General features: G+C 39.8%; 2 protein-coding genes across 4 annotated transcripts in view; one reads left to right on the top strand and one right to left on the bottom strand.

The window, feature by feature from the left end:
• Positions 1-781: 781 nt before the first annotated feature.
• ciao2a (cytosolic iron-sulfur assembly component 2A) lies at positions 782-5,386 on the bottom strand. The gene is made up of 5 exons (XM_042705345.1): positions 5,193-5,386; positions 3,931-4,095; positions 2,050-2,099; positions 1,513-1,558; positions 782-1,380 (listed from the first exon to the last, which is right to left on the bottom strand). Exons 1-5 carry the CDS (start codon positions 5,311-5,313, stop codon positions 1,280-1,282), a joined length of 483 nt encoding a protein of 160 aa, XP_042561279.1. The 5' UTR covers positions 5,314-5,386; the 3' UTR covers positions 782-1,279.
• A 1,698-nt stretch (positions 5,387-7,084) lies between these two features.
• spg11 (SPG11 vesicle trafficking associated, spatacsin) overlaps positions 7,085-24,910 on the top strand; it is a 29,138-nt gene continuing 11,312 nt past the window's right edge. For 2 of the 3 annotated variants that reach the window (XM_042705348.1, XM_042705346.1), the window contains exons 1-17: positions 7,085-7,483; positions 7,627-7,814; positions 10,526-10,753; positions 11,184-11,361; positions 13,670-13,807; positions 13,908-14,284; positions 15,266-15,411; positions 15,530-15,662; positions 16,295-16,450; positions 18,222-18,397; positions 18,587-18,763; positions 18,885-18,956; positions 20,324-20,439; positions 20,551-20,726; positions 23,652-23,856; positions 23,935-24,135; positions 24,221-24,315. In XM_042705348.1, the coding sequence (XP_042561282.1) occupies positions 7,254-7,483; positions 7,627-7,814; positions 10,526-10,753; positions 11,184-11,361; positions 13,670-13,807; positions 13,908-14,284; positions 15,266-15,411; positions 15,530-15,662; positions 16,295-16,450; positions 18,222-18,397; positions 18,587-18,763; positions 18,885-18,956; positions 20,324-20,439; positions 20,551-20,726; positions 23,652-23,856; positions 23,935-24,135; positions 24,221-24,315 (2,992 nt within the window). In that variant the 5' untranslated portion in view covers positions 7,085-7,253. The remainder of the gene's footprint in view (positions 7,484-7,626; positions 7,815-10,525; positions 10,754-11,183; positions 11,362-13,669; positions 13,808-13,907; positions 14,285-15,265; positions 15,412-15,529; positions 15,663-16,294; positions 16,451-18,221; positions 18,398-18,586; positions 18,764-18,884; positions 18,957-20,323; positions 20,440-20,550; positions 20,727-23,651; positions 23,857-23,934; positions 24,136-24,220; positions 24,316-24,910) is intronic. The other variant, XM_042705347.1, reaches the window with a different exon arrangement.

Consider the following 24,910-nt stretch of genomic DNA (forward strand, 5'->3'; position numbering starts at 1 on the left):
TGAAAACCAGTGAAGTTTCCCTTTTAAATGGTGAATTTGGGGAAAACAAATTGAGAATTTACAAATTAGGAGACTAACAGAGTCAAGGTATCGCATAGTAATTAATTGAAGCATTAAATGATGCGACTGGCAATTGTCAAATGACTACAAAATACTGGAATTTTCACTTGGATGTCAGTTCAACGTTTGTGAATTAAGCGAATTTAGTGTCAATCTTGCAGTTTCTGTCGTATATTTCTATCTCACTGATTGTTGCCGAGGTAGTAAACACCTGTGGCTCCTCCAGTGTGCCTGATAGCAGGACATTAGCATGCGTTAGCATGACGCGTTAGCTAGCTCTACTTGGGATCATCAATCAGCATCCATGTAGTAAGTGAAGTAAATAAATTAACACAATGCCACAAAACCCTGTTTTTGCTTTTTCATTATGGAGTATTGTGTGTAGATTGAAGAAAAAAATAATTGAATCCATTTGATCAGTTTGAAAGAAATTGATAGTGATTGTTGTGTCTTATAACATAACTATGTGTGTAATGTTTTGGAAAAATGAAAGGCTGAGACATAGCTTCTAGTTTTGCAGATTTGGTGTGGGGTTGCTCTTCGAGTGACTGGTTTCAGACTTGTTAGACTCAAGTGACATTTGTTTTATAAAAAACTAATGTATATGAGAAATGTTCATAGCACACATCTACCTTTTGAAACTCTACAGAACTACAGAATGTGTGTGGAAAAAGACAGGATTGGGTATGAAAAAGACAGGACATTTTCCAGTCACTCTGAATAAAGGTGGACGGTAATCTTTATTAAAATAGAATTTACACAATAAAAACCAATAAAATATAAATTACATTTCAGGAATATACTATATATGTAGCTTACTGCAGCAGCAGTTAAATCACAGGAAAACCTATGACAAAGCTTGATTTAAACGTTTTAATGTAATATACTGTTACAATAAGTCTGGGTGAAATCTGCATGTCAAAACTACAGAATTATTCCACCTCACTACACCATGGAATTTCACTTTTTAGGAATTTTCTTCTGCACTCCGCAGACTAGATTTGAAAATGTATTATGTAGCTAGAGGAGCAATGCTTCAATATCATTGCACGCCACAACCAGTATTTATTTAGATTTAAGCTCATTCATTTTGATATAATTTGAAGAAAAGAGGCAGCATCAGAGAAACAGAACATGCCTCTTGGGAACAGACAGAGCACAGACGCCTCACAGTTGATATGTGATTCCAGTGCTTAAAGACGTAACATGGACGGCAGCACTAGTCATCAGGCTCAATAACACACTGTTCCACAATTTCCTGCAGATTAGGATTTTCCATTGCAGCAGCCACCCTCTCTTTGTCATTGATTTGTTTGTTAACTGCAGTGGAACAAAAGTATAAATCCATGACTTAGATTCCGACCAGTTTCAAACAACACAGCATTTCTCATTAAGATATTTAGGATATTTATATTTAGTTAATATTCCAAAAATATTGAGGTGAGTACTTACTGTCCTCCTCAGTTGAGTGTGTTCCTTCAGAAATGTAAATTTCCAACTGTAAACAAATACATACATACATGTAAACAAATACATACATACATGTAAACAAATACATACATACATGGTAAAGGTGAAAGGCCATAGATTTCCAACTGTACATACATACATACATACATACAGACATACATACATACATACATACATACATACAGAAGTAAATGTACACAGATGGTGATGTGTGGCTTTTAGAACCAAAATACATTGAGCATCATTTCACTAAAATGCAATATCTGCAGGAACCCTCTTACTAATACCACATTGGATGTGATGGATGCTGGGGAGATGTTAGGATAGCATCTCTAACCAGCAGTTGTCATTTCAAGGTATAACACAGGTGGGTAGCTGGTCTATATAGTGCCTAATCCCATATTAAAATCACAGATTAAACATGGGTTACTAGTCTTAAAAAGCCCCCCCCCCCCCAATCATACATCTGTACACTAGATGCTTTCCTTGTAATCAAATGGAAGATTGCACAGTGCTCACCTTGTGTTTAAAGGGTAGGCATCGCTGTAGTTTGACTTGTAAACAGAGGCCTGGACAGGGTGAGAAGCAGGGAGAAAAGTCATTAAAGCTTCATCTACAAAATCCCTGTTTTCAAACAAAAATGTCAAACATTTGTTTTTGTTCATCCAAAGTCCAAACCAATAAAAAAAGGATCATATCCTGACAAAAAAATTGCTGGCCAACTAGATAAACAGCTAAACATATGACCAGCTCATTTGTGGCAGCAAGAAATACAAATCACATTTGACTTTGACATTCACTGACATTACTTTGGTGTTGAAGAGTGGGTGCTCTATTAAATAATGATTTGGCTGGACTGCAGTTCTCTGCACTTCAATCGGCTTCCATTGAATCGGCCACCAAACTGGATATGAATGGAACCTGGCCAGTTTCAAATGTCAAGGCCACTGCATGTAGGTCCTAGCCTAATGAAACTTTTGACTTGAGACCAATCAGAAAAATCATCATTATTTTTGTCAATATTGAGATCTTGATTGTTTAAAACAATTAGTCATTCAGTGTTTCCTGCAGGATTTGTTTTTCAACAGCGGTGTGGACACGAGCATTAGTAGCATCATCATCATCATCATCATCATCATCATCAATGCATATTGTTTATATTATTATGCCCAGACAAGTGTTATTTAAAATCATCTTTATTTAATGATGAATTAACGATGACCTACACTGATTAATTATGCACTGCCCCAAACCAAGCTGTTAAAGTAATTATTTCAGGACTGCAACACTTGGTAAATAAACTTAGCAACATTTCACACTAAACACCATGTCGGATGACTTATCAGATGAGATGCTTACGTTAGGCCTGGGATTTACTTTTTAGGCTAGTCTTTCAACTGATATGCTACTATAACTGAGAAAAACGTTGATCTTGTCTTGACTTTGAACAGGGAAGTAGTGGATAACACTCAGAAACTGGGTAGCTATATCCTGTACAAGCATTGTGTTTTGTCAGATTTGGACACTGAAACATGCATGAGAACCGTTTAAACTCAGCATTAATATCTCCTTGTCTAAGAAATTCCAACCTTACCAAAAGGTTTATATAATAGGCTACTCCTTTACTTAACTTCTGGCTGGCATTAGAATGTAACGGTATGTTTTGTCGTGAATATTAAACCGTGTCAAATTTCAGTAGTGGCGCTACTTACTTATGCTGAGTAGAGATGGCACATTAAGGAGATGATATATTTGACCTCAACAATAACCAAGGTGACTGAGTTTCACACAAGAGTTCTCATATGTCTCAGCTGCTCCAAATGCAGCATCAGGCTGTGTTCACATGTAACGCCTGTTTTGAAGCTGTCAATGTCTGTTTTACACAATAATATGGAGTAGACGATGTTTTGAAAAACATTGTTAGTGTTTTTTAACACCGTCACCAGCATTTTTGTCTACAGATCAGGGAGTCTTTTTCAGTTGAAAATGTTCAACTTCTCAGGAAAAAAACGACCTACTTTAACAGATGACAAGCGACAGATGACAAGCGGAATTTTTTTTGACAGATGACAAGCGAAAAATACGTTACATGTGAACACAGCCTCATTTCTAACCCTCTCAGCCACAGCCACACAGAATGAAGTAACAGAGATAAATACATTATCTTTACTAGCACCTAAACCACCCAGCTGCTGGCGGAAAAAGGACTGATGAACTCCCTTATGTTCTTTTCTAGATTATAATTCTATTGAAAACAGAATAACAACCACCCCTGTAATTGAACTGTGTTATATTACCTTTGACAACTCCTGCATGCACAGGTACAGATAGGTGCACTTAAAATGCTTAATTACGCTACAATCTTTAATAATGTTTTTCTGCGCAAAACACTGTACACACCTATCAACGTTGCCAGAGAGCAGTGGGGTACTGTAGGGGAGAACTTGATAATAATGAGGTATTCATCATCCCCAAGTTCCTGAACTTCAACGCATTTCTCAGACACGACCTCTAGTTCTTCTAGTGTGTTGGGTTTCTCTGGATCCCGAATGGTACGGATAACATCTACAAAAAGATCAAAGATTAGTTTATTCAAATTTCAATGCAACATGTTCTAAACTAGAAGTGATTTGTTCAGGTGTTTATACACAGTCCTGGCTCTGTAATTGAGAAACAAACACAGTGGCTCGGGCTGAGCCATTAACAATTCCAGCCCATCAATTGAGCACAGAAGGAGGGGGTGTAATTTAATTTGCTGTTAAGCTAAAATAACAGACTTTCGCCAGAATGGCATACTGTATCTTTAAACACAATCAAATTGCTCACACTGACACTAAGCTTAGGATGCCTCCAACAGCTAGTGGGAGAGGGCAAGCCAAAGTGGCTAATAATTCAAAATTCAAATTCGCCTATTGTGTTCCCAAAAAATGGCTACAGCCATGTTAACTTGAGAGAGTAACAGGTTAACACAGCTGACCATTATCTGTTGACAGTACAATCTATCCTCCTAACCATAAACACACAGCTGGTGTAAAGTCAAGCCAAGTTTTGTCCTCATTTTCATGGTCAACTATTTTTCTTTTGCAATGCCATGCCTTTATTATGCTTTAGATTTTCAGGCTTGACAAACTGTGACGGAACATCTACAACAGAAGCGCAATTTTATTGTTTTGGTGCTATATAAATGAAATTGAATTGAAGGAAGTAACACCCCTATACTGTACGGGCTCTGATGTAGTACATTCTTTTTCAGCGTTAGCATCTTGACATCTTGAAACACAACCAGAAAATGCTAACACTACAAACTTCCGGTCGACTCAATGCTCAACTCATGACACCTTATTTTAATTCATATCCAATGAGCTATCTTATCAAAATAACAATAATTTGCCATTTGCCAGCAACCATAAACACTGACAAATGGCAATGCAACTACGATTCCCCCCCCCATATAGAATGGCGCAATGTATAAACTAGTGTAGAGATAAGCCAAGTAGAGAGCAGCTAAAATCGGCCTATTACACATTAGATTTGACACATTAGATCACATTATATAGTGATCTCCATAGTGAGCGCGTCGTTTCAGAATGTGGATAGTTCAGTTGAGAGTTAACCTAACAAGCAACATTCGATAACGTAGGTAGTTTAAATGATGATTTTACCATAAACCTCTAACGCCTTTTCTTCCATATTTTTGGTCCCAGACACATTCTTCTTCACGGACAAGCCGGAGAACTGCAATAACTTGCTAACTGTCGCTGTCAGACCGGTTACAATTTCCATTTTCTAACACCGCCATGCTCAAACTAGACAGTTAGCGGTGTCCTTCTGGGCAAACCTAGACGGTCAAGATGGCCACCGAGATCTTTTCATCAAAATAAAAGTGCAGTTCTACACGGGTCTACAGAGACATGAGGGCAATCGCAATGGAAAAATGTTAGCTCTACAAAATAACGCTGTGCGATGAAAAAACTAAAGTAAAGAAACACACAGTATTTAGTGCTGAAGAAACACACAGTATTTAATGCTAAAGAAATACACAGTATTAAGTGCTAAAGAATCACAAAGTATTTAGTCTCTACTAACTCTGTAAATGGAAAACAAACTACTCAATACTCCCTAGTAAAAAAAATGACCCAAAAAGATGGGAAAATAGGGCCCACATTTAAAAAGTTTCCCTTGAAAGCTACAATGCTGCTAACAAAATATGTGTTGTCTGCCTAAATGTTATGCATTCCTCATTGACATCAGTAGAAATAATCTGAGCCTGGTGTGCATCATTTTTACCCCGATAATTACCCTGATCAGAAAGAAACGGACCTTATGTTTCCTGTAAAGTTTTGTCTTGCAACGTGTAGTTTGGTAGCCTGGATACCAGACCGAACTTAGCCCCGCCCACACATTTTTTGGTTGGGAAGTTCGGTCTGGCATTACTCCATTGAGGAGAAATTATCTGCGGACAGATATTGGCCGTACCAATCAAATTGTTAAGGCGGGCTTTATACGATGATGGACAGATGATCAACAGTAACGTAACCAACCACGTCACCAACACACGAGTTGAATTCGTTTTCAACAAACATGGCTGCCGCTGGAGAGCTGAAATGTATAGATTCGAGTCCATTTAGACATTGACAGTGCATTCATTTTGAAAGAGGAACAGAGAAACGCGATTAAGGCATTTGTCAATCGAAAAGATGTTTTTGCCTTCCTTCCTACAGGATCCGGTAAAAGTGTAATGTATCAGCTGCCCCTGGTCACATACTACGTTGTTCTGATTGGTTGTAGGTAACCAATTGAGCGAAGAGGCATTTTTTCTCCTGGTTCGGTTGAAACACGCCCCATAATCACAGCCCAATGGAGCGATATCAGACTCATATTCTGACTAGAATTATGAGTATGACATCGTCAGGCTAGTAGTTTGGCTGAGGGGACAAAACGCGTTTAATGCTATGTCACACGTCACCAAATCTGAACTAGGAGCTAGCTCGCTATTCTCAGTGCGTAGCTGGTTTGCTATGTCTTGTGTTGTACTAGCTTGCTGTTTGGTAATGGTCGAACAGTGAATTACATTCTGAAACCGTAGGGGCCGCCAAAAAAAAAAGCAGCAATAAGTAGTTCTGTTATGCTAACTACCTAAAATTCATGCACAAACCTTGCAAACACCACCAACAGCCCAATTGGCACTGATAGAAGCTTGCCAACACACTAACTGGTGTCTTTTGGCAGTATAGCCTGCAATGTCATGAATGTGAAAGCGTTTCTTCCATTTTTGCAGGGTGTTCCAGCCCGTAACACAGAGCTACATAGTGCATATCCTAGATTGCTAGTGGGAAAGACACAAGTGTTTATCTGTCCTTCACATGACCATGTGCTATCAAAACGAATTTGAGGATGGTACCAAAACAAGTTGCCTATTAAACCATACCTCAAAAAGTGTTAAATTGTTGCATAGTGTTGCTTTAATGGAGCTTTAAAAATAGATGGCTTTTATTTTGACAACAACATTGAGAACTCGTGATTCACACGGCATCATCCGACACATGACATATGTCGCATGATGAGCTTCCGTATCAGTTTGTTTTGAACACTGTTTTTCTAGACTTATACTGATTGCTCACTACTTTCTAACTTGGATTGAATAATTGCGTCTGGAAGGAGTTTCTGGTGTGTTTTTTGACCAAGGCCTACTACTAACGCAGTTATTTAATGAAGAGTACGCTATGTTTGGTTCACCACACTCGAAAAGAAATGTTGTGGTGGATGTTGCCCTTCTACCAGACAGTATATTCAGTATTCAGGTGAACGACATAGCGAAAGCCAAACTTGCTAAAAACCTGGACCAAAAAAGCCGTCCTTTGATTTGTTGTTTGAGTAGCAGTAGTAACATAACTCTAACAGATGTCTCTGAGAGTGGAACATCAATTACCATTTCGGCGGATACATTTTCAGAGTAAGTTGCACAAGTTGTGCAGTGACATGCTTCACTATGTAATGATTGTATAGTATATTGTCTATATGTATTGATTATTAGTCAACTCAATAGACATGATGGTGTTTTTTAATAAGTGAACGTCAACAATCTCTCGTTCTCAGTTTTGCATGGGAAGAAACGACAGTACAGAGAGGGTCCAATGATTTCTATCGACTTATGGCAGTGGGATCAAATTTTGACCTCAGACTATATACAGTCGACCCAGAAAACCTCGAGTCATTCTCTGGGGAGTCTGTCTCTGTGTGTTTACCACATACGCTCAGGAGGATGGTTGAGAGCAAAGACACGGGTGAGTATCACTGAACATTCAACATTTAGGTAACCTTAAGATTAAGATTCTTCATGTACCTCACTTGTAGGCTAAGGTGGTGACATTGGTGTGAGTGGCAGCTTGTGATGGGGATAGGCAGTATACAATACAGGGTGAGCCACTTCAACTTGTGCATGCTGCGTCTTCATAAACGTAATCACATCAACTCCAATACAATCCACCTGGAAAGTGACCTATTATATGATCTTGACACAAATAGATATTCTAACATCTGATCAATAATCAGCATCACAGAGTTAGAAGCCCCCCCCCCCAGCTGCCTCTTCTCCCATATTCCACCAGGCTCTCTTCACAGACACCTTCAGGGATGTACTTTGGAATTCTTGCAGACTTCCTCCCCCTTTTCCCACAGACTGTAATACGCTAGCAATCCCATATTGGTCTTGTTAAGTTGTATTAGCATTTTTATTCCAGTTTTTGGAGCCGTTTTATCTCATATGCTTTTCACAATATCGATTCCATTGGAGTGCTACCAGGCCTGTGATAATGCTTTGTAGTGTGCTTGTGTAACAGGAGTGTACTCTCCTTCTCTGCGTTGTGTTGTGTTTTAGTGATAATTGAGGTGACGCAGCAACCAGTCCTGGGTCTTGCTACAATTATTGCTCTTTGATTTTAAAGGAAAAGAAAGAAAGAAAAAACTATTCAGGCATGGAGTGAGCCAGACGCATCACAGCTCCTCTCCCAGTGGGAGAGTCGCAAAAGAGCACAACACGACACACAACTACAGTGGAAGTGAACTGCCAGAAATATACATAAAGTACATGGACAATACAACTGAAAAGTAAATGCAGAAAATGTGGCATACCTGATCCCAAAGATAAGAAAAGTCAGGCAGGGAGCAAGCTTGCTAAATAAAACAAGTAAACCACATCGAAATTCTAAGTATTTGCTCTGCACATAATTCTCATGCTAGTTACACTTAGCATTTGTAACGTTGCACCAGCTAACTAGCATCCCACCGCACCTGCTGCACTGCTAGTACGATGCAGTGCGGGAACCTAAAACTATTATAATAAAAAAAAAATAACATTAAACATACACATTTGTGCAGTTGGTCAAACATACATTATCCAGTGTGGTACACAAGATTACAATAGACACAAGATTACAACAGGGGGTAACATCAAAGCGTAAGGCCCTACAGAGGCATGGGGAAATGAGAATATACACACGCTGTATTTAACACTGACAGGGACCTCTGACCTGACCCAACTAGATTTCGTCTAGGCTGCCTTGTCAGAGGAGACATACAGCTAGCAAGAGCGCGCTCACACACCACCCTCGCTTCAGACCCTCTTTCCGCCCTTTGTCAGAGGCAGAGATGGGGACTGGTGGCTGGGCAGAGACTCTTGAGCGAGCCAGAGCTTGACCGAGACAGAAGACAGTGCTCAAGAGATTACTCAAACATGACACATACCAAATCAAAAAGAACTCAATAAATCAGTTTTCAGTGGTGCAGATAAATACTAAGTCGAAAAAAAACCCTGCTAAAAATGTAAAACGAACAAACAACAAGACATGGGCAAGGTCTCTGCTCCTGACCCCTGAGGTGGTCATGCTGGAGTGTCGGGTTGTCGTCTTGCTGCTTCTGTTGTCGTCCTTCTCTCCATCACTGTTTTTGTACAGTACATAATGGGCTGCCACTCCCAACTGGTTCCTTAGCCTTCTCTGTCCATGTTTAGATGTTCATGAATATGTGTATTACCATATGCATATCCTAATCACCGTAGGCGACTACCCTCAAAAGTCCTGGTTTGTCTCTCTATGCACGTCCCCCAAACCCTTGTGAACAGAATGTCCCCATGGCGAATATCTTGGGCTGCTGCCAGTTTGGGCGCCTTTTGGAAGACAGCCAGCATACTATCCACAGACTCATGCCTTGCTCTGTGTTCTAGGATATAACATGTTTAACTAGTAGATTTTCACAGGTAATATAGTTTCTAACATAATGATAGGTTTAAAGAATGATAACATACGTTTACCCATAATAATAGACACACAGGTCAGATACATAGGCTATTATATATGAACATGCCTAATACTTGATAATGGAGTTTACAGATTACGAGTGTGCAGGCATTCTTGACCACCTTGCAATATGCAATATGTCAATATTCATTTGGTTGCCAAAATGCAAAATAAACATGGAACACTTGAAGTTCATTGACCAGAATTATTATTTGAACAGTAATGATCAGTGTCCATCACCATGTAAACCGCTGAGTCTTATATTTTGGGCGTAATTTTCTCACTTTTTCACCTGGACCTTTTCACCAAAAGTCATATTCACTAGACATCAACAGGTCTCAGAGATGATATTTTTGCTAATCCAACGGGTGGTAGGAGAGTCAAACTTTCTTTCATAGGTCAAAGTGTTAGCATTCATGTAATTGCATTATGGTCTGCAATGAGTGCTGCAGTGCAATCACATTTGCACTTTCTTGTGGGAATGCATCTCTAGTTTTTGACACTCTTGGAATTATGAGAAAGCCAGCATAATGCAATCAGGCAATATTACATTAATAGGAAAGCGTTGAATCACTGTGCAGCTAACCAGTATAATAGGTAACAGCTCTTGGTATGTTTTGTGTGCTTGGTATTTGGGTTTGGAGAACACAGTGATAGTTATGTCATTTGTGCTTGATATGTGACTTAACATCTCATTGCAGGTCTGACTGATCTGGTGTCTGTGAGGTTGCTGTCTTTTGCTGACAGCAAGTGTTTTCTTCTGCTGAACTCACATGTTTTGGTGGAGTTGTTGTGGCAGAATGGATGTGTGGCGCCAGAGATGGCATCCTGCTGCAGCACCACTCTGCCACTTAACGCCTCCCAGAAATGTTCAGACTTCCAAATCTGTCAGGGAATACTCTTTGTTCTGACCAACTCTGGAGTCACTTGTATCCTTCTATTATTGTGACCAGTACTGTTTTGCTTTTCTCTATAGTGAAACAGAACATTTATATTCATTTATCCTGGCTGTGGTGCCCAGAAAAATGCATTATTTTGTCTTAACTAGTCTTAACTTTGTTGATATGTTTTACACATATTTCGATGATTAATTTTGTGTAACTGATTGTTATTACTGCTAGAGGCAGTGGTAGTCAAAATTAACATGATCAAGCAAGCTCATATATTGTCAGAGGAAGTAGTTACCACAAGCTCAAAGTAACAGGTTTGTAGGAGAAATCCATGTATTGTGCTTCTAGAGTATTCTGAAGCAATGTACTCACACCATTGTGCTAACAGTAATGTAATACAGTTCTGCCATGTTTAATGCTGTATTCATTAGAACAAGACACAGCGTTGTCTTTAACATCTTGCTCACAGATATGTTTGACAGCACTGAGGGACAGCAACTGGCCATTGTGGACTTTGCATCGTTCCACACAGATGCACTCCAGCCATCTGCTTTCTGCCTCCTGCAGATATCAGAAGATCTCAGCACAGCCGTTGCGGTGACCAGCCTTAACCTGGTTATAGCGGTTCACCTAAATGAATATTTCAGGTAATTAAGTCGAAAAATGTAATGGTGTCACAGCTTGAGGCAGAAGTTACTTGGAGCTCCTGTAATTCAATACTTGGTGAGCTCACATACTGATGAAAATGGAGGTGTGTCTATAAGTGTGTCCTCTATAAGGACGAATGTGTCTGCTAAATGAGTAAATGCAAATGTAAGAATTTTACTCACAGATGAATGTGTAAAAATGAAGTCGCTGTGTAGTGCTTCTATGGGGAGAACTCAAGTATACAGTATGTGCTTGAACATGCTAACTTTTGCTCACTTTTAATTAAGCTTCGGGCTTAGTTATTTTCTCAGACATGTTTCCACACTATAAAATGTTTGTCTCAATCAATAGAGATACAAACATTTAGGGTCTGCAATTCTAATCCTATACACTTTGCCAAATTCAGCAAATAGCCCCTTCCGGTCCTCTAGCTGTCTGTTCAGTGTATGCGCTCTAAATCCCTGTATTAGTACACAGTCCTGACTATCAATGGGAAACAAACATAGTGGCCTGGGCCGAGCCATAAACAAGCTAATTGAAGCTAATTTGGCAGTCGAAAACTACTACATTTACAGTGTAGCTCCTTCTGAAGCGTAATGACATCCTCAGTCTGGAGCTGATGCTAGCACAAAACAGAGGGGTGTCCCCGCTCATAACCCCTAGCACTGTGGGCCCTAATTTGATTGAGGTGCAACACATAAGTACTAAACCTGTTTTTATTACTGGGCAAATACATTTTTATTCATACCACACCCAAAGCCTTAGGCGAGGGCTGACCAAAACCTCATTTGGGTGGAATTGTGTAAATTGTTCATTTGAAATGTAACCTACTTAACCTAACAAACCTAAACCAACCTTAATTTTAAACCTTTGACAGCCACGTCTAATGTCTATTCAATTTGACCACTCAGTTATTGCATTGACAGGTTATTTAACTCAACAGAATATTGTACTAAATTACTTTGCATAGGCTAATCAGTTAGGCACAACTAAGCCCCTATTCCCACATACATTTAATAAAATAATCCAGTGTCATGCATCTAGGGCCTTTGGTAACGCACAACACAAAGTGAGACACAAACATAAGATTTTGGTTTGTATTTTATTACATTGTGATATACTCACTCATTTTGGATGAGCTAAAGCTAAATGCTTTCACTATCCTTTTCTAAAATAGCTTAACAGTACCGTATGTAGTAGCAATAGAAATGAAGATAGGCATACAGTGAGAAGGAGCAGTATTCTTCTGTCTGCAAGTAGGATATGTGCCAAAAAAGGTTTGTTTAGTTTTCACTACTCATTAGATATGTTTACAAAAGTCCTTTACAGTATATTGTAAAGAAATAATATCTCAGAATTTTCTTACCAAGCTTGAACTTAGTCTTGTGTAATGTTGCTGTGGTGGTTTGGCCTTCTGTCACATGCATTGGTGTCTCCTACTCCAACCACAGATCCGTCTAGTGCAGTTGTCATTTCATCATGCCTTCATGACTTCCCCTTGATAGCTATGATTAGCTCAGAACACACATAAGACACACAGCAGTCACGTGTGTCCTTTAACAACACACCCTCAAATGAATATGCACTGTTACCAGTACCATGCAGACCATTAAGGCAAATATCAATTCTGCTCAAACTCTCTTTTCCATTGTGTTGTGGACGCCTTGCCTTGCACTTTCAAATTAGGACCCTGTGTTGGATTTCTCCTTCCCTAAATAAGAAAGTTACATTGGGGTTGGTAGAAGCAGGTAGTCTGTTGAATAGCTCAATATACAGCAAGAAGTCTGTAACACTATGTTTCTCACCTCAGTAGATGCATTCAAATAGGCATACCACAAACACTGTGATATTGTACTCTTTACCCATCTTTTCAGAATTGCATTGTTATGGAACTCTAACGTTTCCATTTTTGACCATAAAAACTGCATTTTGCACTTTAATGGTTATGTTGATACTAATTGTGACAATTGTACGATAGAGTTAAATGGAGCTTTCATTTGAGATTCAAGATAAAATGGATCTCATTTTGCTCAGCGTGGCAGGCAAAGGGCAGAACGAGTGTTACGCAAAGAATTTTAGTGCACTGGTATTTTAGTTATTCTTTGTTTATCAGCTTTTACTAGGGTCTTTTTTTTTATATTCATTGATCTTTTCTCAAGTAATGACATCGGGAGCATTACAGTGTTGCACATATTTTATTTTCATATGAGACAATAAAGTTTAACATTAAAGTTGTGATACAGTGTAGATTTTTGCCTGATGAAGAGCATCAGGAAACTCCATACTGACCAAAATGTTCTTTTGTAGGACTTACCCAGATCACTTGCTTAGTCAGAAGGTTATCAGTCACCTTCCTCTCAAGCCTCAGGATGCAAGCGATCAAGAGGATCTCCTCAGTTCTTCTGACAGTCACTCTGTGCTGGACTTCACCTTCCACAGTGACTGGTAGAGTGTTTTACTTCTGTTACTGTTGTTTTAAATGAGATGATTGTCTTAGTTCCATAGCAGCTGAAATCACCTCCATGTTCTTTACTCTTATTGTCAGCTCCTGGGAGTCTCAGTTGACGTTGTTGAACACCAGAGCCAAGATACCCACTCCTGTGTTCCAGCAGAAACTCATTTCACCGTGGTACAAGGATTCGCCTCACATAGAGTGCAGACGAGCCACAGCAAAACTATCAAGGGAGAGTGAGAGACTATGGTGTGGGTTTGAGATTAAGGAGGTCCCAGCTGAAGCCACTCCGGTTATGCTTTCGGTTTCTAAGTTCTCAGCAGTTGTTACTGTTGTATCTCCATTCAACAAAAGCACCCTGGTGGCCTACATGGACCTGGAGAGCCAAGATATCACTTATCATTCCACAGACACAGCATGCCTGCCTGTCCAGCTCTGTTTTGGAGAGCAACATTGTCTACTGCTTAAAGGTAAGCTGACAGATCTAATCAACTCATCATCTTTCTAATCAACTGTCTGCTCACTGTGTTACTGTCAGTTATTTTCCAGGGCCTTCTGCTTCTTGAATGCAAGAATACTATAAACTATACCCATTTGTGCCTCAAATAAAACGAATTTGGTATATAAGCTTTTGGCCTTTTCTTTTTTTAAGTGGTTTTGGCAATTTGTTTTTAGTGACTTTGCATTTGTAAATTTGTGTTCTCTTTAGAATAGGGTGACCAGATATCCCGTTTTTCTCAGGACAGTCCAGTTTTTTTAGCACTTGTCCTTTGTTTCCCTCTTCCTTAAAGTTTAATAACGGGGTTAAGAGCAATAAGATAAGGGTTAGAATACAATTTACTCATGGAAACATCATTTATTGAAGGTCGAGAAGACATAGGTACCACACAGGGGTGTACACCTTCCCAAGTTTGCAAATTGGAATTTAATTTAACCGTTCATTTGTGAACCGGAATCGAATCAAATCAGGGCATATGTGCTAATACCCAGCCCCCTGGGTCACTAAAACCTGCTTGAGTCGATACGTCCACTCGCCTGTAGCTGCTAGTGCAAGTTCTGAAGTGGAGCATTTGCGTTTGTTTCAATCTCACACAATTACATACAATGCAGCAACCATCTGCCTGACCGAGATTTGATCCTGTATTTAAGGATAAGACACTATACCTCTGACTGCGATGCTATCAGGACACTGTTGTTGGTATATTTTGTGTTTTCTTCAGACATGGTTAGGTAGACTTTGCTGTCTTAACAGGATCTGGTTAAAATAGTAATTTTGTCATAATATACTACATATATATATATATTTTTGTAGCATGGCCTGAAAACTGTCTTTATGGTGGTTATGCTGTTAATGACAATTACAGCCATTTCACATGGGGACATTTTTGTATTGTTATTGGACATTTTATTCTGTTCTGTTAAATACATGTGTCTTCTGTAATGTTTTCTAGATTCAGGCCTTTCCCTGGTCCTGTTTCGTGTGTCCCAGGAGGAGCTCCTGAACAGGCTAATGATCTTTGGCAGTGCTGGCACCGTCGACTCCCTCTGCCACCTGAACGCCTGGTGCCGCTGCTCCATCCCCATCCATGCTCTGCAGGTCGGGGGGGCGATTCACACCTTATTCAGTCTTCTCAGTCTTCTCAGTGAGTCTCTGTGGCATCCCATTATCACCACAATGTTACAACACAAATGAGGCTGTTTTCCTTCTCTTTTAGGCAGGGCTGAAGAACCATCAGTTAGACACGGTTGACTTCTTCTTAAAAAGCAAGGAGAATATTCTTTTTCCACGTAGTGGATACAGCGCCCTTGAACAGACACCTGCGGTCTCCACCCATCTATATGTTAAGAGTAAGGAAAGCATCTATTCTTATGTCATGCATCCTCGAGCTGTAACATCTCTGAGATACTTGAGATACAAGCCTAATTTTTGGTGTGCAAGCAGTCCGGGTACTTTACAGTGTCATCCATGTGTCGGACACCTGCCATCTGTCATATCTGTCAAATGACAATGGCCTAAACATAGGTTTACCTGTAAAAACATTAAGGGTTAGGTCCAGAAGGGTCATAAAGATGGGTTTACCTGTACAAACATTAGGGGTAAGTCCAGAAGGATCATAAAGATGGGTTTACCTGTAAAAACATTAGGGGTAAGTCCAGAAGGATCATAAAGATGGGTTTACCTGTAGAAACATTAGGGTTAGGTCCAGAAGGATCATAAAGATTGACGTTTTTACAGGTAAACCTATGTTTAGGCCACTGGGTATACGGGTATACTGTAAAGTACTATAAAGTATCCAGACTGCTTGCACACCAGGATTGTATAAAATTTGACTGAATTGACTATTTGACTATTCAATTGGACAAATCTGAATTTGACAAAACTGCTAACGGCTACTGTTCTAAAATAGTTGATTTCACATGGAATAACCCATCTCCCTTTCTGTTTGTTTGTCTATATGGTGTGTATATATGTTGTTCAGATGTTCAGGAATTGTGCCCTGCCCTTGACCTTCTGTGTTCCGCAATCAGAGACACACATACAGAGTCTCAGAGCAAACAGTTTTCTGAACAACTGCTCAGTATCACCTACACCTTCCTCAGCACACAAGTTCGAAGCATTCTGTCTGCAACAGAAGGTAGGAAAGCTGTTCTTGTTATTCGTAATGTACTACATTTTTAAGTATGTTTTGTAAGATGCTTTGGATATATATATGTCTATTTAGTAACCTTAAGGAAAAATAATATTTAACATAACATCTAAAAGTGATCAAAATAGGATGAATAACAGAAAAATAAATGAAATGATAAAAAGCATAAATATGGATAACAGAACAGAATAAAACTGCCAAAACGATAAAAACACAGCAAAAGAAAAACAACTTAGGCAGTGACCAAAAAGCTAAAATAATGTGTCACCAAATTAAAATCCAGTGAAAGCCAGTGTATAAAAGTAAGTTTTCAATCTGGTAGAAGTGTCCAAACAGACAGCAGATCTCACATCAAAGGGGGAGACTATTCCATCATTTTAGACCAATGAGAGTAAAAGCTCGACCACCCTTTGTTTTAAAATCTGACCGTGGTTAAGCCAGTGAAAGTGCCTCCGAGGACCTTGATTGAATGTGTTGTGGTCAGAAGGTTAGAAATGTAGACTGGAGCTAGTCCCTTCACAGCCTTGAAAACAGACACGAAAATCATCAAATCAACCCTGAACCTTACTGGGAGGCAATGTAACATAATCTAAAAGGCTTTCTGAATATCTGGCCGAAATGCAATAAATAAAGTGAGCATAGAAAGGGGGCCATCTAACCCTGGGACTCCTCGTGAGGGGGGTGCAACATTTGAAGAGATGCCATCTGTATTGACCATAAATGTCCTATTAGATGCATAAGAGGCAAACCACGTGTTTCCCCCTTTACCTCAACTCAATACTCCAACTGCTCAAGCAACACTGGAGTACCAGAACTGAACAAACCTTAGAATTGTTTGTAACTTTCAAGGGGGCAGACTCAGGGCTGTCCAATGCACAGAAACCAGATTGATGCATATCAACGATCTCATTCTCATTCAAATAACTTTGTAATTGATTCAAAACTGCCTTTTTGAGTATTTTTGCTTGAAATGGGAGCTTTGAGATGGGTTTAAAATTGGAAGGAGGATCAGGATTCAGGTTCGGCTTCTTCAGCAAAGGATGGAAACACTGCATGTTTAAAAAAAGTGAAGGAGTCTGTAGGACAGGCAGTGGGTTTCACATGAGACACTAACTCAATAAGGCAGGAAAGTGATATTTTATTAAAATCATCCAGAGTGGAGGTGCCATTACATTATTACAGCCATTAGCTGCGGTTGGTGTTGATTATCTGATTTTGGAATATTTTCAAAAAAATAATTTCAAAAGTTATTACATAGGTTTGAAACTGGCTATAGTTAGAGAGCGTAGGGGTAATTGCAAAATTAGCAGGTGGGTTAACAAAGTTATTGATTGTAACTGTAGTACATGTACCTCTAAGCAAATTGTAAGTTCCAAAACTAAATCAAGAATAAGCACTGAAATTGCAGATTCAATTGTTTTGTAAGCCCCCTTTATAATTATTTATGTAGATAAGGGTTTCTGGGACACACTTTTGGTCATCCTCATGACAGTCTCTGTAGAATTGTAGTGTAATTGTAGATGTGTTCACTTTAGGGACTGTTGCATATATTTTAATTAGTCTTATTATTTTATTTATTAGTCAAAATGTTGAGGTAAGAATGGTATTCCGATTAGTAATGCAGTATCTACAAAGATGAGCAGTATATATGAGTAAAAGTCAAGTTTTGATGAGTCTGGGTAGGGTAAGGATCTGTAATGGTAAAGGCACCTAAATGTGAAAATTCTTGTAATAATTTTGTCCCCATCTCTGCTTACAGATTTGGATGAAAATATACAAGATTGTGTGAAAATGCTAGATGGGTACATATCTGAGTTGCGAAATTATATGAGGATGCTTCCTTGGGATCCAAAGGGTGAGAGTCTGGCCACCTTACCGCCGTCAGAAGAAGAAGAAGAAGAAGACATGGAAGAGATGTACAACCTACCTATAGAGGTACAGAAACTTACTGACACACTATTGAAAATGATTTGGGTTAGGAACAGAAAGAATACTTTCAAGTAAAGACAGGGTTTTCATCTACTCATCACTATGGTTTACTGTTAATACTATTTAAAGATGGAAAACATGGTTTTACTTGAATGGAACAGCAAAAGATTGTTTGTTTTGTGTCTGGCCCCTCAGGAGGTCGTCCAGCGTGCCGTTACAGCGTGCCAGATCCCCTGGGCACAAGCGTTTCTGAGACGGCAGGCCAGCCCTGAGTTGTGCCTCGAGGAGCTAAAGAAGAGAGGGCTGCTACAGGTCTTTCGTTGCCTCCAGATTAAAGATTTGGGCCAGGCCACATCTCTGCTCAGGAACATGGTGAGATGGGCACAGACTGAAGGGGTTTTTTCAGTGTCCTTAAACATAGCATACATATTAACTTAAGACTCCCTGTAGCCATTTTCCCAGGCCTTATCCCAAGCCTTTTGTTTGATCTTAGGGCTACTGTGTGAAGGAACAGCTCCACAGCATATGCCTCCACACAGAGGACAAGGCCCTACGATATTTTGTGGTAAGTTGTTGTAATGTTATCATAAATATATAAATGTTAACTTACAATGTAGAAATATACACTACTTTTCAAAAGTTTGGAATCACCCATCCATCAAATAAGGTTAAAAATAAATAGAAAATATATTTCAAGAGTTAAGTCAGAAATAATGCTTTCTGCTTGAAATTACAATTTTGAGCTTGAATCTTTGCTTTCCTCAGAGTGTCCTCCATTTGCAACGGTTACAACCTTTACAGCCCATATCATTAGTGCTTCAACACACACAGCCCATATCATTAGTGCTTCAACACACACAGCCCATATCATTAGTGCTTCAACACACACAGCCCATATCATTAGTGCTTCAACACACACAGCCCATATCATTAGTGCTTCAACACACACAGTCACCAGTAGCCTAATTCATTCAAAGTGAAAAAAAACAAGTAGAGGATACAATTTCAATGTAATTCATGTCGAATACCATATTTAACTGAGACGGACCTAACATGCTGTTGCAGTAGCCTAAAAGCTTAAGATCATTCTTTCGCACACAGTATGTAGTCCATGCTATTGAGGAAAGTAGTCATTTTGATTATTTAATTGAATATGTAGCCTCATGTTACGCATGTTTGGACATTTTATATTTTAGTCTGAAATACATGCTCCAGAATGTATGGGAGATTAAAACGCTTAATTGTTTTCAGGCTCAAAATCACATAGACTATCCTGATCAACAATGTAACAGTCAGTTCAAAGCCATGTGGTTGGGAATTTTCAAACAGCTCTACAATTATGTTTCAACAAATATATTTGTTTACAAATACAACAGAAGAAGCAGTTAATCCTTGCCCAGAACCCACGGCAATATTGCCATCTTCTTACATTGGAATCTCGTCTGACGCATTCAGTTTAAAGGCATTGCTCGACAACGCGGTCGGCTTTAACCAAACATTTCATTAATTAACTTCGGCCTGGCACTGCCCACTTAGTGCCTCTGATCACGCCTTTACCACTCACTTAACGCTTGTGCAACAGCACGCATGCGCTGCCATTTCTGCCAGCCGTTATCATCCTCAAAATACGGGCCAATGACTCCTAATGAAGAGTTATGTAACTTCATAAAATAAAAGGGCTGAAGTTGCTTCGCATTGCTGTACACTCAGAAAGGAGTTTCTAGCTAGCTGGCTCATACTGACAATGTGAATCTGAACTGTGTGGACTCTAGTGGCCAAATGCTACATTGTACTCCTTTTAAGGCCTTTAATGTTTCCAAAAAGAGTAAAACAAGTGTCTTTGAAAAGCAGGCATGGCAATGCAAAATATTTTGAGATTAAAATCACTGGTGAAGCTTTACAGGTGTTTCATAAGTTGTCATCACTCTGCAGGTTGAGGAGTTGGGGAGACACGGGTATTTGTCAGAAGAAGAGCTGCTAAGGATAGAGCTCCTCAGGAAGATTGAAGAGCCTACAGCACTCTCCTGTCAGCCACTGGAGAACAGGAGGTCGGGCAGAGCTGTTCCTTCCAGCATTTATTACATTTAGTGTTCAAACATTGCCACAGAAACTCTTTGTATAGATTTGAAGGTTACATTTACAATCAATGTTTTTTGCAGGGTTTTGGACACGGGGCATGTGGATCCAAAGTGTTCCGGTCTGCTGCAGCAGTTTGCATGTGAGCCCGCTGACCTGTCATCACACAACCTGTGTAGTCTACTGCGGCTGGATTGGGTCAAACACTGGGACGGCTACACCCAGAGATCAATCCTCTTGGCACAGAAGAAAGTCCTGAGTGAGTCACATCCCTCTCCTCTCCCTATCTACATGAGACATCAATATAGAATGGAATTAATATGTGTGTTTTCTTTAGTTGATTATGATGATTATTGGTCAATGAAGAGGCTAAAACGAATGAACTAACTAGTTAATGGCCAATAGACTTGCATTGGAAAGGCCAAAAACTGCATAGTTGGCACTGATAAAAGCTATCTAGCTTGCTAACTGATGTTTGGTGATGTTCTTACATTAGGGCAGTGTTTCCGACCTGAAGCACAAAACTACATTGTGAATTGCCTGGGTGGATTGTGGGAACAACAGATCTATTTATTCCCCAAAATGAATTTAAGGACATTATAAAATCTAGTTACACAGACCTTAAAGCCCCATTCGCTGAGCTTCCCCTAATGTTCCGGAGTGTAGCTCACTTTTACACCACTGTTGTAAATACAAATTGCGATTCGAGACCCCCTAATGGACAGTGTACACATGTGTTTGGCACAGAAGACATTCTCCTTTTACCTAAACAAGATTGTCGTGTCGTCCCCATATAAGGCAGCATTCGCAACTCTCCCACAGACCTCACTGAGCTGTCCTTGCTGCCTCTGTCCAGTTTGTCCCCTTCCTCTTCAGCTCTGCTTCAATGTCTCTTCTCCAGCTGTGTCTGGGTCGTGCCCTCTTCCTGTTTCCCCGCGGGTTCCAGGCCAGAGCCTGACGGGTGCTATTAGATGCTGGCTTCTGATTGATGGGATCTATCTAGGCCCAGTTCCTCCTCACGATCTGGGCTACATTTAGGTTAACAAGACATACACATGGTCATTTAGATCACTGCCCACAGTTACAGGAATGGACCAAAGTAATTAGCAAAAATTAAGAAATGTAGTTAAAAATGAAACATAGAAATTATTAGTAGGAACCACACATGGCTTGTGGGAATATTTTGGGGGAATCAAGGCATTTCATAAAATTTAACAAATACTCTTGCTGATGCTTACATTCTAACTGCATTACTAACTAATTCAGAATCACCATAATCCTCTTTTGTATTTCCTTTTGCTTAGAATAATAAAAAATAGCCCCCCAAGTGGCAAACGGTTGAATGATTTGAATGCTTCAGATGAAAGAGGACCTTTTTCATTTTGGTAATGTTTCTTAAGGATTTAAAGGTAAACTGAATTTTGACAGGAACAGAGGAAGACTTGTAGCTTGCTGTAGTGACATCCTATGGCTGATTTGTTTGAAATTGGGTAAATAGCTTCTATATGCCATCATGAATCAGCCTACTAAATTTGAAGGACTGGCCATTCAAAAAATTCAACATGCCGCAGAAAGTGATGGTCGAGTTCTACACAGCCATCATTGAGTCAATCCTCACCTCATCTATTACCATCTGGTTCGCTGCCTCTACTGCAAAGGACAAAGGCAGACTGCAGAGGATCATTCGGTCAGCCGAGAAGGTCATCGGCTGCGACCTGCCGTCTCTCCTAGACCTGTTCCACTCCAGGACCAGCAAGAGAGCATGCAAGATCATTGCTGATCCTTCCCATCCCGGTCACCACCTATTCCAAAGACTCCCATCTGGCAGAAGGTTCCGGGCTATAAAGACCAAAACCTCGCGCCACCTGAACAGTTTTTTCCCCACGGCAGTGGTGCTCACAAACAAGCCCCCTGCATCACACTGACTCTGGGTTTGCCAATTCCAATTCACAATTATTTATTATTATCTAATATTCTGTATTTGTCTTTTATTCTTGTTTTTGCTATTTTGTTGTTATGTTATGTGTTTTATGTCCTATGCACCAACCACCAAGATAATTTCCTGTATATGTAAATATACTTGGCCATTAAAAGAATTCTGATTCTGATTCACACAGGCTTATATGGACTGCTGACATTTAATTGGGTATTGGCATCCATTTTGTTGAGCAGGCCAAGTGAAACTTTTACTGTAACTGTAACCCATATGGTTCCCGAGGAAAAATGTAAACTTGCTTATTATAGCGCTCCCTACTGGCGAAAATCTGTCATTTCAATTGCGTGAGAAGATGTACTGATTTGGAATCTATGATTTGGCGCATGTGCGACTGTTTTTGCTTCAGGGGAGAAAAATAACAACGCAGAAAAATCGCTTACCTGTTTGGACCCCCAAAAAATCTCCTCTTTGATGTAGATCCAGCACCACCATGTTAATCAAAATGTGAACATATACCTGCCACTAGTCTCCAGTACCTACAGCAGGAGTTGTAGTAAGGGCAAAGAACAATCACCCCATCTGTCCTTAAGCATCTGTGCTTCATAGATCTCATGCATGCATCCAGAATACATCCATCCAATGGATGGTGACTTCTTGGATGAACCCATCTCTAAGCAAACACTTACTGGAGTGTGTCTTGCTCAAAGAACTAAAGTAACACCATAAGCACATGTTCACTGGTCTTTCTACCAGATGAATGGGGTAAGCTGGAAGACATCACAAGGCCTAACCTTTTTTGCGTAGCTTCCCTTGCAGGGACTGACTTGATTGATTCAAAAACTGAAAAACTATCTGTGAATGTGCAGATATGAAGCACTCCATGCAGTCAGCCCACATGTTCATGTTGTGCTATACTGGGACGATTGGCATAGCCAATACACATGATGGTTGTGTAGTGGCCTACAATGTGAAAAATGTAACTATATTCACTATGTGAATAGTGTTAAATCGATGCCCACATACTAGAGTCTGTAAAATTACCAAGAAACATGGTATAAGTTCGTAGAGGCCTAGTCACTGCGCTGACCGCTGCATTTGTATTTTTTGTCTTTGACTGCTCTTCTGCGTTGTGTTCATGTGCCATCGGGTAAATAACATGTTTGTTTTTGTCCATCCGATCCCCTAGTTGTGAATCTCTGACTTGGGTATCTGTGGATACATAACACAACACATTCTTTTCTTTCACAGAGAGCTCCTGTGAATCTGAAGTCTTGTGGGCCTACCTCACCTCACACCACGATCATCAGAGGGTCATTGAGTGGATCGAGAGCCTTGTGAGCGACAGAAACTCCTCTACGTCTCCTTCATGGCCAGCTTTAACTGCGGATGTTGTCAGCAACCACACACAGAGTAACATGTTTCTGAGGAACCTCATCTTGGACATGTTGGCTCGGTAAGAAAGCCATATCCCTTGGACTCTGTTTGATATCAGGTGTTTCAGAGCTCGACCAACTCATATGTGTCTTCACAGACAGGGTGAATTTGTTCAGACAGAAATGGACAACTTTGAACAGCTGCTGTGGAGGTTGGGGCAGGCTGGAGGAGTGATGGAAGTGACAAAGATTCCACAGTGTTCCTCCTCTCAGATGCACACTTTTAACACCTCCTTCATTAACCACTGTCTAGAGATTGGACTCTGCTACCTCCTCTACACCTACATCAGGTCTAACAGGTAATACATCTTCCTTTTAAACAGAGATTTTGGTTTGGAGCATTTGTTGTTTCCTCATTTCCTCATTTGACCGTGTTTATTCCAGAAATGAGCCAGTCCTGGAGGGAGAGCATTCATGTGAAAGTCATCCATGCTTTGAGATGCTGTTGAAAATACAAGAAATAGCAAAGGACATAACAGGTATTTCACCCACCACTCACTGAAGTTTGTCTTGGAGTTGTTAGGTAGCATAGTTGACTGCTGACCAGGGATGGGCAACAATACAACAAAAAGTGTTACGATGATAAAAAATACTGAATTCTCCGTATTGAAACTAATAAAAAAAAAAACTATGAAATTACTCTCTCAAAACAATCAAAATAATATAATGAATCAATCCAATAATATTTGGTGTTATTTTAAATCATGAACATTTTCCTTGAAGATCATAGTGCCCTTACAGTATATATATAGCCTTGTATCAAAAGTTTGAAAAGTCTTTGAACGTTTGTACATAGCCATAGGCTTGAGCGTCTGCACTTCTCTATGTTCAGTTATTACTGAAGCTTTTTTATGTAAAGGTGGACCCAGGTGTGGAAATCTTGTTACTGTTACTGCTTCTTTGTTACTGAGTTTAATGAGCATCGTACACAGCCATTAGAGATTTTTAGCTTTTTGCTTCAGTTCTCTTGGCTATCCCCTGTCAAGCAAGCGCATACACATCAACTGGGCAGTGGATTTCAGACAGCTAGGTGCAGACCTGAAACACAATCGCACGTCAAAAAGGAATGAGATT

The sequence above is a fragment of the Clupea harengus genome, unplaced genomic scaffold (assembly GCF_900700415.2).
Source record: "Clupea harengus unplaced genomic scaffold, Ch_v2.0.2, whole genome shotgun sequence".
NCBI lineage: Eukaryota > Metazoa > Chordata > Actinopteri > Clupeiformes > Clupeidae > Clupea > Clupea harengus.

Bases quoted from the DNA above. Each gene is read 5' to 3' on its own strand.
- ciao2a (XM_042705345.1), bottom strand. From the start codon at position 5,313: ATGGAAATTGTAACCGGTCTGACAGCGACAGTTAGCAAGTTATTGCAG. The intron at 4,096-5,192 runs GTAAAATCATCA...ATCTTTTTGTAG, and splicing joins AAAGGCGTTAGAGGTTTATG to ATGTTATCCGTACCATTCGG. The intron at 1,559-2,049 runs GTGAGCACTGTG...ATTTGTTTACAG, and splicing joins GCCTACCCTTTAAACACAAG to TTGGAAATTTACATTTCTGA.